General features: G+C 36.9%; 1 protein-coding gene across 1 annotated transcript in view; it reads right to left on the bottom strand.

Annotated features, from left to right (window-relative positions):
- Nucleotides 1-16,876: 16,876 nt before the first annotated feature.
- Nucleotides 16,877-19,765, bottom strand: part of LOC134815783 (calcium-binding and coiled-coil domain-containing protein 1-A-like) — a 43,996-nt gene continuing 41,107 nt past the window's right edge. The window contains exon 17 of the mRNA XM_063824372.1: nucleotides 16,877-17,600. Within this exon, the coding sequence (XP_063680442.1) occupies nucleotides 17,495-17,600 (106 nt within the window). The 3' untranslated portion in view covers nucleotides 16,877-17,494. The remainder of the gene's footprint in view (nucleotides 17,601-19,765) is intronic.

The following is a 19,765-nucleotide window of genomic DNA, read 5'->3' as shown; positions in this document are numbered from 1 at the left end:
ATGGCTTGGAAATAATATTGTTATGATACCTTTGTGTAACTGTAATGATAAAGATATATAAAAAGTTATACAATTAAATTAACAGTCTGAGAGTCGGACTGCGTACAGCTGTACACAGCTAGTAATAGTATGAAACATGAAAGGAAAATTCTTTGTTCGTCGATATTATGATCATATTACTGTGAACAGGTGAACTGCATAAATCAAAATTAAATATTGAATATTGAACCTACTAGTAACTTGACTTTTTACGAATTATGACCAATATTAATAACCATTTCTCCAAATTATTTCATGGCAACTAATTTTGGAAATAAAAGGAATTACTCGGTACTAATATATATATACCGACTTTTAATGTGTAGGAGTACAGCAACGAAATATATATATATATATATATATATATATATAATTAATAAATAGTTGTTGTTTGGTTTCCCAAAGAGAGTGCTCGACTGCAGTTAAGCAGGAGCATTACGATTCGAACAATTGATACAAATCAAATTGGCGGGCAAACGATCCGTTTCATGATATGTATAAAAAACAATACCAATCATCAGTGCCAAATAGAATAATGAATTGTAGCGCTATGACATGTTCAAAATTTCCAAAAAATCTTCCAAAAAAACACAGTTTATTGTGTCCGTCCAAATTTTAAAATTGTCTATGAAGTAAGGTAGTAAGATATCTTTGGCTTTTAAAGTTGTAAACTGCGTTGGCCTTCGAGTGTAGTGGTAGAGGAAAATTCTTTACTGAGTTCCGTGATGCTGGTAGAATTAGGATCCGTATTTCAATTTGAGAGTTAATTGTTGATTCTGGTCTGGGCGGACACAATAAACTGTGTTTTTTTTGAAAGATTTTTTGGAAATTTTGTAAATTTTGATAATTTTGTAAATGTTTCATGATCGATAAAAATAGCGCTACAATTCATTATTCTATTTATGAATTGGGTTGTGGCTAAGATTATGGATAGCTTCGGGGTTATGGTTAGGGTTAGGGTTGGGATTACGGTTTATGTAAAACCGTTTTGTACGGCTGCAAAACCAAAAAAACCAAAGTCACGTGAAATTTTTGGGCGAGCGATTTAGTAAGAGCCGGTTTTATTTTATCTGCACTTGGGGCCCAATGTAATTGCTCGACTTTTTATCAGGTCTCTCGAGGCCTTTAGTTTGGTTATTTGGGTGTATTGGTGTCCCCTGATTGTTATCATCGCTGTACACTTGTCAAGGCATTTTTTGGTTTCTCTAGTCCATTTTTAGAAATTCTATACAACATTGATATTGTAATAAATTCTGATGATAATAATTGAAAGATTTCAATAAAAAAAAAAAAAAAATTAATTGTATCACGTCGTGACCCTCATTGCTATTTAATTTAGTGTATCGGGGCGAAAGCCACGATACATGTACAGCTAACAGCCGCACACTCGTGTGCGGCGGGCCAACAACGTTAATTTTAAATTACGTGAGGCAAACATAAGGTTAATAAGAGGTTTATCGCATCCTTATATATATTATTATTAATGTATATATATATATAATTATATATATAATTCGAACAATTGAAACAAATCAAATTGGTGGGCAAACGATCCGTTTCATGATATGTATAAAAAACAATACCAATCATCAGTGCCAAATGGCTCTTACTAAATCGCTCGCCCAAAAATTTCACGTGACTTTGGTTTTTTTGGTTTTGCAGCCGTACAAAACGGTTTTACATAAACCCTAATCCCAACCCTAACCCTAACCATAACCCCGAAGCTATCCATAATCTTAACCACAACCCTAACCCTAACCCGAGCCCTAAATAATCGAATTCACGTTTTACTAGCCTGTCACGTGACCAAAACGGTTTTTTGCGCATAACTCTCCAGGGAAGCATTTTAACCCTACGTCATGGGGGGTGATTCGGAATCAGCGTCCAAAAATACACCGATCTAGATCACTTTCATGCCTAAAGGGCCTTTTCACAAGAATTTTCTTAAAATTTGGGCGAGCGATTTAATAGGAGCGAATAAAACCTCATGTCTGATGTCAGCTCATTAAGTCACACTGTCACTAACTACTGCCTTTATCGCGAAGTACGCTACTAGTACTACTACCAGTACTAGGTATCGGCCCGAAAGCAATGCAATCCAACAACAAATAAGATTTCTACAAAATGAGATTGAGTAATAAAATTAAACCTGAACTAATTGTTCAAAGTATCTTAAAGTTAAAGTTAACGGATGTTACTCGTTTAAATTTCTTCGTACGGTTCACTAAAACTTAAATTTTGAATTTATTTTTACCATAACCAATTTGGTCAAGTTCTCAAAGCTCTGCAAAATTTGTAATTGAATATTAGCTAATGTATAATTATGAATGATGACAGAAGGACAATAAAATTTAGTCGTGTAACACATAACATAAAGAATGTAACGTACACAATTAATTTTAAAAGCCTCGCGCAGATCATGTTATCAGTTATGCGAGCGAAAGGGGTGCCATCGGCATTAGATTTAGTACAGATAAGATTGGGCATTTGTAGGTTTATAACCTAACAGTACGTACCAGAACGCGCGCCGAGTTGGACTCGTCCTAATATTCGAAACAAATATTTTACGAGTATCACCCATTAAGGGGGCATGAGTGTGGAGTGATGAGCTTTTCCCGAATTGTACATCTTTTTTACGAAAAAAATTGTCTGATTTTGCAGTAAAATATACTATATACCGGTTTACATAATAAGTTAACTTAACGGGTGATACTCGTAAAATATCTGTTCCATATATTGGACCGTCGACGAGTCCAACTCGGCGCGCGTCCTGGTAGGTTATAAACCTACAATAAGTTAACTTGCTCTTCCTAGCAAAAGTTACTGGTTGGCAGTGTTACTAAACGTGGTTTAATTTAAACAGACGGCTTGATCTCGAGCGCGACATAAAGTTTAAGATTTGCACGCGTATGGCGTGGCGCATTCCACTTTCCAAATGCAGCTAGCACGTGATGCACAATTCAGCCAATCTAAATCAGACGACAGAAATCTGCAAAGTCAAAGTTGCAAACTTTTGATCGGCCCAAAATGACACTTTTCTGGAGATTTTAAGATAACTCAAAATCTACGTTGTACGTCGTTTTAAATTTATTTTTTTAGATAACTCTACACTGAGTTAAATCTTCATCCAAGGTTCTCTAGTTGGCCCTGAAGTCTGAACGATCCTGGCCTAATCGAAACCGTAGCCCTCTAATCTGATCCCAACCCAATCCATAATGTATAACATAAACAAAAGCATATATCATATATGCTGCTGAAACCCTAACAGTAACCCCTAACGAGATGCGAGAAATTATACCACCTTCTTTATACGGTCATATCTGATATCACGCGTGATATCCCGCCAGGGGAGCATTTTATGTTAAAGCCTCAGGGGGTGATTCGGAATCAGCGTCCGAAAATACATCGATTTAACATTTTAAGTTCGTTTCTGGTTTCGCAACTGTCGATCGGGGGCTATATTTGATAAAAATCTCGAAGATGGAAGGTAAATTGATTCAGCACGCAGGATTGTGCTTTAGAAAGCAAAATCATAGAATGCAAGATCGAAGAATGCAAGATCGAATTAGTTAATGCAAGAAGCAGAGCAACGAAGTCAAAAGTAGAGCAACGATATCGAAGCACAAAGGGTTGACATCGTCAATCAACTTAATAACGTTCGGTCGACGCGAAAGAAATATTTGCTTCATTCAGAGGGAGCATAAAGAAAACATTTCAACTATGCGACTCATAAATAATATTCCAATCCGGATTTTACAGTTACACGAGAACCACCGAGATAAGAAGCCGAGAAGGCTTGATTGAGAATGTAACATCATATGAATGATGTCCCAGATCGAGGTAATAGTAATACTCCGAGCGTTGTCTCTAAACTGACTTATTTCAGTGATGCTCGAATTGATTCCCTCTCCCGGCCTCATTAAATGACTACTAGTCTCTTTAATGTATTAGACTAAGCCTGCAATTGCACCAATTTTATTCAGCCTGTGTTTTGGGATTTCGATTCCACCCCAGCAACTTATACAATACTAATAGCTAGTAGTAGTACAAGCTAAACATAAAGACAAGGTGCTGTTCTCTTGTGTATAGTGCCGTTCTCCATACGGTTCGGCTTTGTATTAGATATTCCTTAAGGCACGCTGATCGAGAATAGATGACTTCAAGTCTCCGTCGTACCCCGTTTTATCGATTCGCATCTACCTGGATAAAATAGCTTATAATGTTAGTTATACGTACATAGCTTCAGAATGTACAGGGTGTTTACGATAAATCGGAACGGATTAATTCATGAAGGAGTAACCAGCTATCGAACGAGACATATTTATGTTCAACGTAATTCTGGTGACCTAAGGGGTCGTTCACATATTACGTAATCAATATTTTAGCAATTTTTACCCCCTCCCCCCTTCCGTAATCAACCGTAATCAAGACCCAACCCCCCCCCCCCCCCCCCCCCCCCCCCCCCCCCCCCTTTGACTTTTTTTCCTAGAAAACACTTTTCTCTACGTTTCATGCTACCCTGATCATGCTATCTACGGTAGATTCTACCCTAATCATGATGAGCCGAAATCATTGTTATGATATCCGGCCAAGCACCTTCTAAACTATTTACTATTATATATTATTATACTTGTAGGTTTACAACCTACCAGAACGCGCGACGGTAATATACGGAACAGATATTTTACGAGTATCACCCGTTAGTTAGTATTACTAGTAGGGTACCCGTCCTCCGGACGGCAATAATTCTTTACTTTTATTGACACCACGTTTTCGCTTTTTAAATTTACTGTGTCGAATTTAAAGACAGCATTTTCAAATATTAGAATTAGCATTAGAATCAAATTTACACAGCAATACGATATAAATAGTAAATAATTTAAATTGTCTATTATTATTGTCTTAATAACGAATGGTGTCAAGAGTTAGAAACTGAAATCATTATTACCTATTTAAATTGTGTTTTTGACCCCACTTGGGGATCCAAATTTTGGGCTCTAAAACTCCTATTTCTTGGCCTATTTTTTATTTTTTCATACTGATTTGGAGGCCATTAAAGCATTTGACCCAGTAAAAAATTTTTCAGCTGTATATCTTTTACGGTTTTTGCGGAAAGTCACGTTAAAGTTGATGCCGTGGTGTCAGTAAAATGGCACGGAACCCTGCATCCATATAATTATATATCGTCTCGCTTTATATATAGTAAGATAGCCGGATATTAAAATATTGTCAAATTATTGTTATTATTCTAGAGGGTAAAAAAGAAAATTTTGATTACGTAATCAACGACTGAAACCCCAACCCCCCCCCCCCCCCCCCCCCCCCCCCCCCCCCTCGCGATTAAATTAATTTGGGCCTAAATAATCGCGATTTTCTTTTGTCCTTGGCCCAAATTGATATAAAATTGCTAAAACATTGAAAATTGCTATTTTCACCATTTTCTGTCAACTTTGGAGTCCTGTTGTGATCCAAGTTCTTTTTAAAATCTTTTGAAACTTAGCATGCTTATCAAAAAATATATAAAATACCAATAAGCAAAAATTTACGGTGATTCAATATTGTGATTGTATGTGCACTCAATACAACGTCCGCTCCAAGTTTGCACGTGAAATTAATCGTAAGCCGTGAATGAATGGGAAAAGCGAGCGACCGATTTCATTGATCAATTTTCGGTATCATTTTGCATTTGCGGACGTTTATTCAAATTAATATCATTTCCTTTTGTTTGGGAAAGAGAGACACTGTCACTGACAGCGGTCCAAACTCCACTCTACCCATGGTTATGGTTTAAGGTTTTGGTCAAATATACTTCACGACAATCTCTTGTAAAAAAATGGTTCCAGAAAACCCACTTCCTGATACATAAGTATAAACTATTTCTTATTCCTGTCATATTTGACATTAAATTAAAACTTAAAATATGCCTGCTAAACGACCTCCGATGAGTCTTAATGCCTGGAAAAACAGTAAAGGGGTTAGGGGGTATAACTATAATAGTTGCTCTAACCAGAGCTCTATCACTTGCGCGACCGCCGCAGTACGCGTATACACATGGCTATGTGAGGTATAATAGTATAGGCCATAGGGGGTAAATAGTATTACCTTATCGGACCTTATTTGGACGGACATTACTTGAACGGACACAATTATGAACGGACATTAATATGAACGCTAGAAGGCAATCAAAACCATCAAAAATCCGAATTTTTTTCATCTTTTTTTTTACGTTTTTTAAATTTTAGCAAATGATTTTTAAATCCATTTTTCATACAGTAAGCAAAAAAAGCAGTCTTTAATCAGTAAAATTGTTAAAATATGTGTACATGATCATTATCTAATATCACATATCATCTTCATCAAATGGGTTTTCGTGCAGGGAGATATCCCGGTTTGTCTTCTACTTTATCGAGTTGGGTGGTATGGTAGAAGGTATCGTAGCTGACATAAGCCACCGAAGGTCACCTATACCAAGTGGGGAGCTAGAGATACTGATAAAGCTTAAGCTGAACTTTAGACATTCAAGTATCTCTCTAGTAGAGCAGTTGGGATCGTTCATTGCCCGGTACGACTACGAGTTGGACAGACAACCAGTTGTAAGACAAAATGTGAAGGTAGAAGAAGCCGAAGATCAACTTCAAGATAGTGATCATGCAATAATGTGATATTTACAATTCAGATTGTTAAAATTTTATAATACCTTGTTTTTCTTGATTCAACGATATAGTTTATTTTAATGATAGCTATTGAAATTGACTGAAATTAAAAAGTTGTCATATTCTGAACAAAAAGTTCGAAATGGAAAAATTTTTGAAAAACTTCAACGGACTTTAACTTGGACGGACATTAATTGAACGGACTTTATTTGAACGGACATTAAGGTGAAGGCTAGGGCCTCCAGCGTCCAAGTTATGTCCGTCCAAATAAGGTCCGATAAGGTATATATATATAGCGAGTAAAAATACAATGGCGGCGTTCGTGCTTGCAAGCACTGTGATAAGTGCATATATCATGATTTTGAACACATTGCAAAAGATTTGATCTCGATTCATGAAGTTTGAAAGAAGTCACTGCAATAAACGCAAGTTGGGGAGTGTGCTTTCTGTGGAGATATAACCTGCGCCTTTGCCTTTATAAAAGTACCGAGGCGCCATCTTAGGGGGGCACCAAATCGTCGTTTGAATATAGGGTAATTTGGGAAAAATTAACGATCTCGGGCTATAAGGCTGTAATATAATTTTAATGGCCAAGTTTGATGGAGTACATTGTAAAAATGTTACAGTAACATTCTTACATTTCTTGTGCATTGCGGATTGTGGTACAACTACCGGGATAAAATATAACGTACTCTAGAATCCAAATCTATAAAGTGCAGTACGCAGTGAGTAACTGGGGCGCCATGGGTAGTTAGGAGTACCAAATGAGCGAATTAAACACGTACTGTTTTATCTTATCTTTTAAACTTGTGGTGTATTTAAAAACGCTGAATAATGTACTGTAGACAAATTAAACCCATTACCCATTCATGACAAAAGTCAACACATTTCGCTAAAAACAATCTGATTTGGAAGTTAGTCTAATTTCTCGCTATTGTTAGGGCTTTAGCTATAGCATATTAGGCCTGGGATTAGAAATTACGTTAGGGGCAGGTCAGAGTAAACGTTTAGGGATCTGTAGGTGTAATCTGTACACTTACAGTCACTCAAGGCCATCTTGATCTAGAGAACTTGTTTAACTAAGTCACGTGATAGTCGAGTGTAGATTAATCATCATCCCTCGTGTCCATATTCGTGAGTATCATGAAATTGAAATCCGCCCTAGTATTCACTGGGCGGATTTTAGTTTTCGAAAAGTATTACTATATTAACTGAGGACCTCCGGCTTTTTCTGTTCATAAACCGATTGAAGATGCGGCGGAATGACAGGATGAGCTTCACCCAGTAAGGAAAGTAGCAGTACCACTATCCACCACCCCTGTGCCATTCACCGTCAAGTCCATTTTTATAACCGCGTTATAGAGGAGGATTTATTAAATTATGGAAATCTCCCCGTTTTTTTTGCTATACAAATAATCTCGGGCTATAATTCTAATAACCAAGTTTGATGGAGTACATTCTAAGAATGTTACAGTAACATTCTTACATTTCTTGTACATTGTGCTATATCCAATGCGGATTGTGGTACAACTACCGGGATAAAATATAACGTACTCTAGAATCCAAATCTATAAAGTGCAGTACGCAGTAAGTAACTGGGGCGCCATGGGTAGTTAGCAGTAGCAAATGAGCGAATTCAGAAATAAAAATAAAGAATGTGACCCTATTATCTCAGGCCCTTTTGACAGAGTATTGTGAAAGTGAGGTTGCACATGCTAAGCAGGAAATCGTTGCGAGTCTAGCTAACTTCGCCTACAACCCAGTAAACCATGAACACCCGCAGAAACTAAATGTTGTAGACCTTTTCTTGGACCTGACGGATGATGAAGACCTTATTTTACATAGGTAAATTTTGTTATCTGGTTTTGTGTGGCACGTTTAATAATTACACTGTCTTAATTACGTGTGATTAATGTTAATTTTTATTAGCTTAACGTTAGAACATAAATAAAAGAAACGACAAAAAATAAAAAGGATAGAATTTTTATTGAAGGGGATTTTAAACTGTAAAGTGTAAAATGTAGTCACGTGATACCGAGACTCTTATAGCCGCTAATCGCTATAAGTAACACTGATATCTTCAAATGAAGACAGAATTAGTTTGAAGTCAGAAAATGCACGCCGTACGCCGATGTACGCCGGGGTGTATCGGCGGCGTTCGGCGTGACAAAATCACCCGGCGGCGGCGGCGTTCGGCGGCGGACAAGCCTGTTCACGACAATCTGTTGTAAAACAGGGGTTCCAGAAAACCCACTTCCCGATACTCCTGAAACATGAAATTTTGTTTACAGTCGATTTGGACAAGGTCTAGACGCCCTGCAAAGTTTCAGATCTCTAACTCAATTTTAACATGATTTTTAAGGCACCTGAATATGGCGATTTTGGGTTTTTTACCTAATTTCGTATAACATGCTGGCGCGTATTTTGCGCAAATTTCTTAAAAACCTCCACATAACTATTTCTTATTCCTGTCATCTTAAACATTGAATTAGAATGTTTTGAACTTAAATATACCTGCTGAACTACTTTCGATGAGTCTTAATGCCTGGAAAACAATAAAGGGGATATAATAGTATAGGGGGTAAATAGTATTGTGAATATAAGGGCGACGGTAATGCTTGCCAGCATTGTGATAAAATTAAACCTGAACTAATCGTTCAAATTATCTTTAAGTTAACGGATGTTACTGTTAGTGTTTCTCGTCTAAATTTCTTCGTACGGTTTGCACTAAAACTTAAATGTTGAATTTGTTTTTACCATAACCAATTTGGCCAAGTTCTAAAACTAAAAGCTCTGCAAAATTTTTAATTCAATATTATATTAGCTCATGTATGATTATGAATGATGACAGAAGGACAATAAAATTTAGTCGTGTAACACATAACATAAACAATGTAATTGTAACGTACACAATTAATTTTAAAAGCCTCGCACATGGATCCTGTTATCAGTTATGCGAGCGAAGGGGGTGCCATCGGCATTAGTACAATTAAGAGGGGGCATTTGTAGGTTTATAAGTATAACCTACCAGTACCAGAACGTGAGAACGCGCGCGAAAAGTGGCATGCAACGTATGTCAAAGAACGCGCGCCGAGTTGGACTCGTCCCAATAGTAATAGTAATATTTGAAACAAATATTTTACGAGTATCACCCGTTAAGGGGGCATGAGTGATGAGCTTTTCCCGAATTGTACGACTTTTTTACGAAAAAAATTGTCTGATTTTGCAGTAAAATATACTATATCCCGGTTTACATAATTTGACCAAAACCCATAATCATGGGTAGAGTGGACCGCTGCCAGTGTCTCTCTTTCCTAAACAAAAGGAAATGTTATTAATTTGATTGACCGTTCTCAAATGCAAAATGATACCGAGAATGAAATCGGTCGCTCGCTTTTCCCATTCATTCACGGCTTTCGAATTGTAATAAGTTTCGATTGATTCCATCAATCATGAGATGCTGTAAAAATGTCTTTGGGTTGCGTTCGGGTCGATACCTAGTATTTCGGGGTAAGGGTGGTAGTTACTACTGCTGAAGTTTATTAAATCTTTATTGCCGAGTACAGCTGCCTTTGGGTAGTTTTTCTTAGTCTATTACAATTGTAAATGAATGGGAAAAGCGAGCGACCGATTTCATTCTCGGTATCATTTTGCATTTGAGAACGGTCAATCAAATTAATATCATTTCCTTTTGTTTAGGAAAGAGAGACACTGGCAGCGGTCCACTCTACCCATGATTATGGGTTTTGGTCAAATATCATCTATTTTGATTATAATGTCAGGGTACTTTATAAAGTCGAAATATAAACTGATATCTTCATTAATAAGGAGGAAGTTTCAACGATTTCGAATTTTTCCTTTAAAAACATTTCCTTGTGTTTAGGTAAGCATATCGGTCGATCACTGCCTGAATATGCCACTTAATACTCATTCAAGTTGGCATTAAATTCATATATACCTTACTCGGGATTAATATAACCGGGATAAAGTGGTGGGTTTTGGAAGATTCCGCCATATTTTTCCCGGTCAAAAATTTTACCAGTCATAAAAAAACCCGCCGACTCAGATTATGGGGTTCCAAGGGGGTGGTGATCATCATATTTTACCTGAAGTCTCATATGTGCTAGAGAAGACTTTTGAAGCAGTGGATGGAGGGCTGTAACTTTATTGGCGGTTGCTACCATAATTTCGTTATAAAAATCACAATTTGGTTATAGAAATCAGATTTCAGGGTGGACCGTGATTCTCACTTTTCTTGCCCATGAAGTGTGTAAACTGTGCCACTATTTCATGGTCCACGGTGGATTGATTACTGGAGCAGTTGAAGATGCAAAGCCAAGACGTTCCCCAATACCAAGCGGTGGGCAGGAAATTAAGCTCCGGCTGACCTTCAGAGCAGTAGCCCCATTAGCGGACAAAATGAAAGTCTTGTTAAGACAACAATACAACTTCGAATTTGATGGTCAGCAGGAGGGGGATATCAATAATGATAATGGAGGGGATATTAGCGATAATGAGAATGAGAATACGCTTTAATGAAGATTTGACTTATTATTGCTATAGATTTATTTTCCTTTAAATACTAGACGTGTCTTTTTTTCTATTTCTGAGTAATATCAGTAACTGTAAATTGAAATAACTTCTTTAACATGTATCAAAAACAGAAATTTCGGTTGAAAATTTGTTGACCTCTGAAAAAAAACTTAAAAGGTCGGCCACCGGTAAATACATGACCGGATAATTTGGCGGGTTTTGGGAAAGTCCGCCATATTTTTCCCGGTTATTAATTTTCCCAGTCATAAATTAACCCGCTATAATATTCCCGAGTAAGGTAATGATATTAAACTGTCGTGGCAAAGCAGAATTTGTTGGAAATCACGAATGAGCAAAATTCTCACCTTTCGCGCGTGCAAACTTTGAGCGGACGTTGCGTGCGCATCCAATATTGAATCGCCGTAAATTTTTGCATGTAATTGTTTTATATATAGTTTGATAAGCATGCAAAGTTTCAAAGTATTTCAAGAAGAATTGTAATCACAACGGCACTCTAAAGTTGACAGAAAATGACGAAAACAGCAATTTTCAGTGATTTATCGATTTTCTATCAATTTGGGCGTGTCCCCACGTGTGCAACTTTTCGATTTTCAACTTTAAAACTAGCCTAATGCACAATTTATACCTATAGGAAGCAGAACTGAGCTCCACAACTCAAGGCATGGCCCAACACCAGAGAATACTAAATCGCAAAATTGACGTTTTTATAAAATAATTCTTCAAAAAAGCACAAACTTCAATGACGAATATCTTTATGAAGGAGCAAGCTAGAAAAACTTTCCGGTAGCTTTTCAGAATGCTTGAACAATTATCTAAGATAAAAATTTCCTCAGATTTTGAATACAATTACTTTTTAATGGTGTAAAATCATTTTTAAAAGTTATTACTTTGTCAAAAATCAAGTTTTAAAAACGGTTAACTTGATGACGTCATCAAAGGGTGTTCATGACGTCAAATAATTTGTTTATACAATGTAAACTAAAGTGTAAACAATTATTTTCAAGACCTGTGGTCGGAAATGGCTGTATCTTTTATACTTTTCAATCTATGGACAATTAAATACAGGCTACAATTGACTGGCAAAGCGTCTATCCCTGAATATATGTATATGTATATGTATGTATGTATGTATCACGACAATCTGTCGTAAAACAGGGGGTTCTAGAAAACCCACTTCCCGATGTTCCTGAAACCTGAAACTTTTTTTGCAGTCGATTTGGTCAACGTCTAGACGCCCTGAAAAATTTCAGATCTCGAACTCAATTTTAACATGGTTTTTTAAAGCACCTGAATATGGCGATTTTGGGTTTTTTTACCGAATTTCGTATAACAGTGCTGGCGAGTATTTTATGCAAATTTCTTAAAAATCTCAACATAACTATTTTTTATTCCTGTCATCTTTGACATCAAATTAGAATGTTTTGAACTAAAATAAATCTGCTGAACGACTTCCGATGAGTCTTAATGTCTGAAAAACTCCTGCCGGAGGCGGCGGCCTTCGGCCGCCGCCTCCGGCCCGAAGTGCAACGCTTCGCGTGCACGAAAGAGGCTTGTAACGTGTACCAAAGAAGGTATAATAGTAAAGGGGGTATAATAGTAAAGGGGGTATAATAGTAAATGGGGTACATAGTATACCCACAATAAATGCAACGGTCGTGCTTGCCAGCACTGTGATAAGTTAACTTGCTCTTCCCAGCAAAAGTTACTGGTTGGAGGTGTTACTAGAGATGGTTTAATTTAATGCATAACAAAAGCATATATGCTGCAGAAACCCTAACAGTAACCCTAACGAGATGCGAGAAATTATACCACCTTCTTTATACGGTCATATCTAATATCACGCGTGATATCCCGCCAGGGGAGCATTTTATGTAAGGGCCTCAGGGGGTGATTCGGAATCAGCGTCCGAAAATACATCGATTTAAGTTCGTTTCGCAACTGTCGGGGCTATATTTTATAAAAATCTCGAAGATCAAAGGTAAAGTGATTTAGCACGCAAGATTGTGCTTTAGAATGCAAAATCGTAGAATGCAAGATCGAAGAATGCAAGATCAAATTGGTTAATGCAAGAAGCAGAGCAACGAAGTCAGAAGTAGAGCAACGATATCGAAGCACAAAGGATTGACATCGTCAATCAACTTAATAACGTTCGGTCGACGCGAAAGAAATATTTGCTTCATTCAGAGGGAGCATAAAGAAAACATTTCGACTATGCGACTCATAAATAATATTCCAATCCGGATTATACAGTTACACGAGAACCACTGAGATAAGAAGCCGAGAAGGCTTGATTGAGAATGTAATATCATATGAATGATGTCCCAGAGGTAATACTCCGAGCGTAATTGTCTCTAAACTGACTTATTTCAGTGATGCTCGAATTGATTCCCTCTCCCGGCCTCATTAAATGACTACTAGTCTCTTTAATGTATTAGACTAAGCCTGCAATTGCACCAATTTTATTCAGCCTGTGTTTTGGGATTTCGATTCCACCCCAGCAACTTATACAATACTAATAGCTAGTAGTAGTACAAGCTAAACATAAAGACAAGGTGCTGTTCTCTTGTGTATAGTGCCGTTCTCCATACGGTTCGGCTTTGTATTAGATATTCCTTAAGGCACGCTGATCGAGAATAGACGACTTCAAGTCTCCGTCGTACCCCGTTTTATCGATTCGCATCTACCTGGATAAAATAGCTTATAATGTTAGTTATAGTTATACGTACATAGCTTCAGAATGTACAGGGTGTTCACGATACATAGAAACGGATTAATTCATGAAGGAGTAACCAGCTACCTAACGAGACATATTTATGTTCAACATAATTCCGGTGACCTAAATGATTTGGGAACGAAAATATGACAATTTTTACCGAATACCGATTTTTTTCATTTCCTTTTTTGTTATTTTACAAAAATTAAACCCAATATTTGAGAAAATTAAATACAAAAATCTTCTCTGATCAGCTGTCAATGTCATGTTCCATCTTGTATTAAACAATTTCTCGGTCGGAGCCTTTGAAAGTTAATAGCCTCAACTAAACTTACAATCCTCCAGAGGCTATAGGAGACCGCGACAGTGTTCGTAATCTTACGATCACGAAATTTCACCGCCGTGGCTGCAATTTAAATGTAATAAAGTAGTGACAGAGCTTGCTTATTTTTAATGGAACGTGTCCAAAATCATTTGTCTAGCAAAAAAAAACGGGGAGATGTCCCTAATTTAATAAATACAATATTCCTCCTCTATAACGCGGTTATAAAAATGGACATGACGGTGAAGGGGACAGGGGTGGTGGTAGTGGTACTGCTACTTTCCTTACTAGGTGAAGCTCAGCCTGTCATTCCACCGCATCTTCAATCGGTTTATGAACATAAAAAGCCTGAGGTCCTCAGTTATTGTTAATAGTAATACTTTCCTAAAACTAAAAGCGTGGACAGTGGATACTCTCGTTCTCTGATTATTTTCATCGGTGGTTCAAAAGACAGTAAACTAAAATATATGTTTTAGACTAACTGTAAATAGTAGAGAAGAGTAAGAGTGGAGATAAGAGTCTCGGTATCACGTGACTGCAGTAGCGGTAAGATAAGGTCCAGCTTCTCAGAGATGTGGTCTCTGTGTTGTGTGTTAACTGCGAGGTTAACCAGTCCCATCACACCCATCCTGCAGAATATTCTTCGCTACAGTTTACAGTTTACAGTTTAAAATCCCCTTCAATAAAAATCTATCCGTTTTATTTTTGTCGTTTCTTTTATTTATGTTCTAGCGTTAAGCTAATAAAAATTAACATTAATCACACGTAATTAAGACAGTGTAATTATTAAACGTGCCACACAAAACCAGATGAATTATTTACCTACGTAAAATAAGGTCTTCATCATCCGTCAGGTCCAAGAAAGGGTCTACAACATTTAGTTTCTGCAGGTGTTCATGGTTTACTGGGTTGTAGGCGAAGTTAGCTAGATTCGCAACGATTTCCTGCTTAGCATGTGCAACCTCACTTTCACAATACTCTGTCAAAAGGGCCTGAGATGATAGGGGTCACATTCTTCATTTTAAATTCTGAATTCGCTCATTTGCTACTGCTAACTACCCATGGCGCCCCAGTTACTCACTGCGTACTGCACTTTATAGATTTGGATTCTAGAGTACGTTATATTTTATCCCGGTAGTTGTACCACAATCCGCATTGGATATAGCACAATGTACAAGAAATGTAAGAATGTTACTGTAACATTCTTAGAATGTACTCCATCAAACTTGGTTATTAGAATTATAGCCCGAGATTATTTGTATAGCAAAAAAAACGGGGAGATTTCCCTAATTTGATAAATACAATATCCCTCCTCTATAACGGGGTTATAAAAATGGACATGACGGTGAAGGGGACAGGGGTGGTGGTAGTGGTACTGCTACTTTCCTTACTAGGTGAAGCTCAGCCTGTGATTCCACCGCATCTTCAATCGGAGGTTCTTAGTTAAGGCCACAGGGGGGGTCCGAGGCCGAAAAAACGTTTTTTGCCAGTTGGCAGACCACGTACCATCTGGCGCTTGCACACCACACTGAGCCCCACAGAGCGCCTAGTTTGTTGTAAAATTGAGGTTAACTATTGCCTTTTTAATCAGTTAACCTCACAAATAACCAGTTCTTAACATTTTGTTGCTCTCATCACAAGTTAAACTTATCAATGGGTATCAATTGGATATCCAATGTGAACAGAACTATTATATGTCCTTTATTTGTTGGAAAATTGAGGTTAACATATTTTCTCAGAATCAGTCTTTTGACTCTCCTGAACAATTTATTTACCACCTCAAAAACCTATCTCCTCCTAGAGCTTTTATCCCTTTCACCTCAAATTTGGAACTTATGTTCCTGACAAAAATTTGATAATTCTTTTTGGAAACGATTGTTGTAATTTTGCTCCAAACTCTTTTTATGAGGTTAACCATTTTAAATTTTGTAACCCGCACTCATGGTTAACCTCATATCTCAGCTTTGGAGCAAGATATCATAAATCGTTACATAACAAAAACTCAAAATACTTTGAAGAACATTGTTGCCAAGTTACAAGGTTCTAAGTCATAAACTGAAAAAGAAGATAGATTTTGAAAACAATTTCATTTAAAGTTTTCATTTACAATAGAATTACAGGTAAACCTCAAAATTCAACGCGCGATATCTTCAAATAGGAAACTTTGTTTTCGGTAAGGACAAAAGCATTTGAAAATTTAGATCGAGCTCTACAACACATCTCAAAATCTCAAAATTGACCTCGGACCCCCCCCCCCCCCCCCCCCCTGTGGCCTTAATAGTAATACTTTCCTAAAACTAAAAGTAAAACTAAAAGCGTGGACAGTGGATACTAGGGCGGATTTCAATTTCATGAAACTCACGGACATGGACACGAGGGATCTTTTAAACTTCCTCGTGAGGAACTGAGTACTGTAGACAAATTAAACCCATTTATATGACAAAAATCAAAACATTTTCGCTAAAAACAATCTGATTTGGAATTGAATTTTGGGACACCCGCAAAAGTTACAAATTGTGTTGGGTATTTAAACCTAATCCTCATTGATCACAAAACAGATTCTATGTGAGGTTACTTCTGCTTGTGTCTTTAAAACAAGATTAAAAATGTTCATTTTTCGATGCGACAATTAACTCGTAATTAATGTCGCAAAGAGTCAATTGTCACTTAATCTCAAACTTCAAGAAGAAATTTCTTTAGGACATTAAAGTTATTCAACGATATCACAGTATCTACATTTTAAGCGCCATCGCATTTCGCTTTATTGATAAAACTTAATAAAAGCACTATGATAATTGTAGCAATGTGAAAGTGACAGCATGCAGTTTCTTAAGGAAAACAAAAACAATTGATTATAACTTATTAAAAACAAAAACTAAAAACTTGTGCAATCATTTTCTCATCTTCAAAAAACCGTAAACTAAATTTAACGCTTATCAGCTTGTCAGTTTGGAGAGTTTACAAACGTTGCGGCACAAAAGGAACAACACAATTAAAAATGAACCACACAAAATTAAGACATCGCTTTTGAATCTTTCCCACCTTCAACTTCAGAAAATGAACTTTAACCGCCTCAAAATCACATTTCGTGTGGAACAACGCAATTATAATAAACATTTGCCGTGTTTTAGGAATAAGAGTTTTACTGCTACAATATGATGCTATGTTGCTCGGTGAATCTGGAATTGGAGCTGCGCGGTTTTCCGTGTTGATTTAGAAAGGGTGCTTGGCAATGATATGCTGCTCCATTTGCTGCTGCATTGATCTCTCGTACGCAGCAGGACAAAACGGACACTTAACCAGACCGTGTCTGTCGAACCTGGAAATTTTCGTAGGTTTAAAATAACGTGGAATAATATATGGAAGATACTAAAAGCAAGCAGATTGGAAATTATAAAGAAACTTACTGAATGTGAGCGTTTGTGTAAATTATAAAGAAACTTACTGAATGTGAGCGTTTGTGTAAATTATAAAGAAACTTACTGAATGTGAGCGTTTGTGTAAATTATAAAGAAACTTACTGAATGTGAGCGTTTGTGTAACTTATAAAGAAACTTACTGAATGTGAGCGTTTGTGTAAACTATAAAGAAACTTACTGAATGTGAGCGTTTGTGTAAATTATAAAGAAACTTACTGAATGTGAGCGTTTGTGTAAATTATAAAGAAACTTACTGAATGTGAGCGTTTGTGTAAATTATAAAGAAACTTACTGAATGTGAGCGTTTGTGTAAATTATAAAGAAACTTACTGAATGTGAGCGTTTGTGTAAATTATAAAGAAACTTACTGAATCTCATTAAACTATATAAAAAATAAGTATAAAGAATAAGGAAAAGGAACGGGAATGAAGCCAATACCAGAAGTGAAACCCCACCAAAGAATAATTGATCCTTAGGTAGACCTGGTGAAATAAAGTAACTGAACTGTAAGTTTAAGAAAAGACGGAAGGAATAAAGGAGAGAGGAAATAATGTTATGTGAACATCATCAGCAGATGACTTGGCACACCGGTTTCGGGGGTTTAATACCTGTACCGGTTTAATGTGCCAAGACCCCCTAGCAATCACTCGTCAGTGATCACCTGTTCACGTTAAATGTGATGTCAAGGATGTCGCTGACATCAAGTATACTGTATTTGTACAGAATACTAGGTCGGTCTTTCAGAAGCTTTCTGAATTTACTCTTCAGGAGTCTGTCATTATAACATCTTGAAAGAAGTGTCCTATAAAGGGTGTTGGTAGAACACAGAAAAGAATCAAGGTCAGAGATAATGGAAGAGTAACGAAGGACCTGACCGTAAAAAACATTATAACCAACAGAAGAGGAAATATTACTGTTAGGAAAGGTGTACATGACCACAGGAAAGTTGAAGTCATCAAGTTTGTTGTAAAGCTTGGTGGCGACGTGTCCGGAGTTATTCATCGAGATGTTGATGTCGAGATAGTTTACGGACTTATTGTCGTCACCACTCCTCTCCATAAGCAGGTCAGGTGGATAAATGGACCTGATTAGGTTAGAGAAATGCAAATAGTTCATGGTGTTGAGGTCGTCGACATATCTGCAGTTTCTTGAGAGGAGCTTAGCGAGACCGAACTTCTTTTCTTTGATTAGGCGTGTCATGTAGTTGAATTCACACTTCCCTAGCGAAAGATCAGCGAACTGGCTACTAGAATTCCCTCCCATGGGAATGCCTTTCGTTTGTCTTAAAATCTGATCCCCAAAACAAACAAAAGTGTTAAACAGAATAAATGTAATAGCTGTTTTGAGTTTATCAGCAGAAAAACATAAGTATCCGTTATATTCCTTTTTAGAGAAAAAATTGTTGTTCTTATACAGAGAAACACAAATAAATTTATTCGTATTACTAAAGAGGAGATCTATTAGCTCGAAAAGCAGTGACTGTACAACCTGAAGGTCTAGATTGGTATACAGAGTGGTAAAGTCGTATACCTGCATATTAAAAATCTCTAGTCTAGGCAGCCTTTCCAGGAACTGTTTAGAGCTGTTAATGCTCCAGTCGCAGTTAATTCCAGTATTGTTGTAGATAGAGTTGCAGTATTTGGAAAAGTATTCTTTTAAAACTTTTAAAGCTTTGTTGACTACAACTGATATCTGCTTAGTGGTACATTTACTGGCCCCAGCTATAAATCTAGACTTATAAGGATTCTTGTGAAGTTTAGGAATCCAAAAGATTCTCGGTAGACAAAGGTTGTCCTCAGAAACACGAATATTAAAGTTATCTTTAATGAAGTTCACATGTTCCTGAATAATATCATCCTCTACAGAGTTAACCGGATGATAAGTAGAATTGCCACGACACTCTAGAGAAGTGAGATCGTAGCCAAGTTCGTTGAGAAGGGTTAAAAGATAAAACTTCTTGCAGACAAAAACATAATTATTTGAAGCTTTATCTACGGAGCAAATAATAAAAGAAGAAGAAAGACTGTCGAGATAAGATTTAACATCATCCCTTTGTAGAATGGAA

Source organism: Bolinopsis microptera, chromosome 5 (genome assembly GCF_026151205.1).
Source record: "Bolinopsis microptera isolate Bmic1 chromosome 5, MBARI_Bmic_1.0, whole genome shotgun sequence".
Lineage (NCBI taxonomy): Eukaryota > Metazoa > Ctenophora > Tentaculata > Lobata > Bolinopsidae > Bolinopsis > Bolinopsis microptera.
This window is presented reverse-complemented; position numbering and strand designations above follow the sequence as displayed.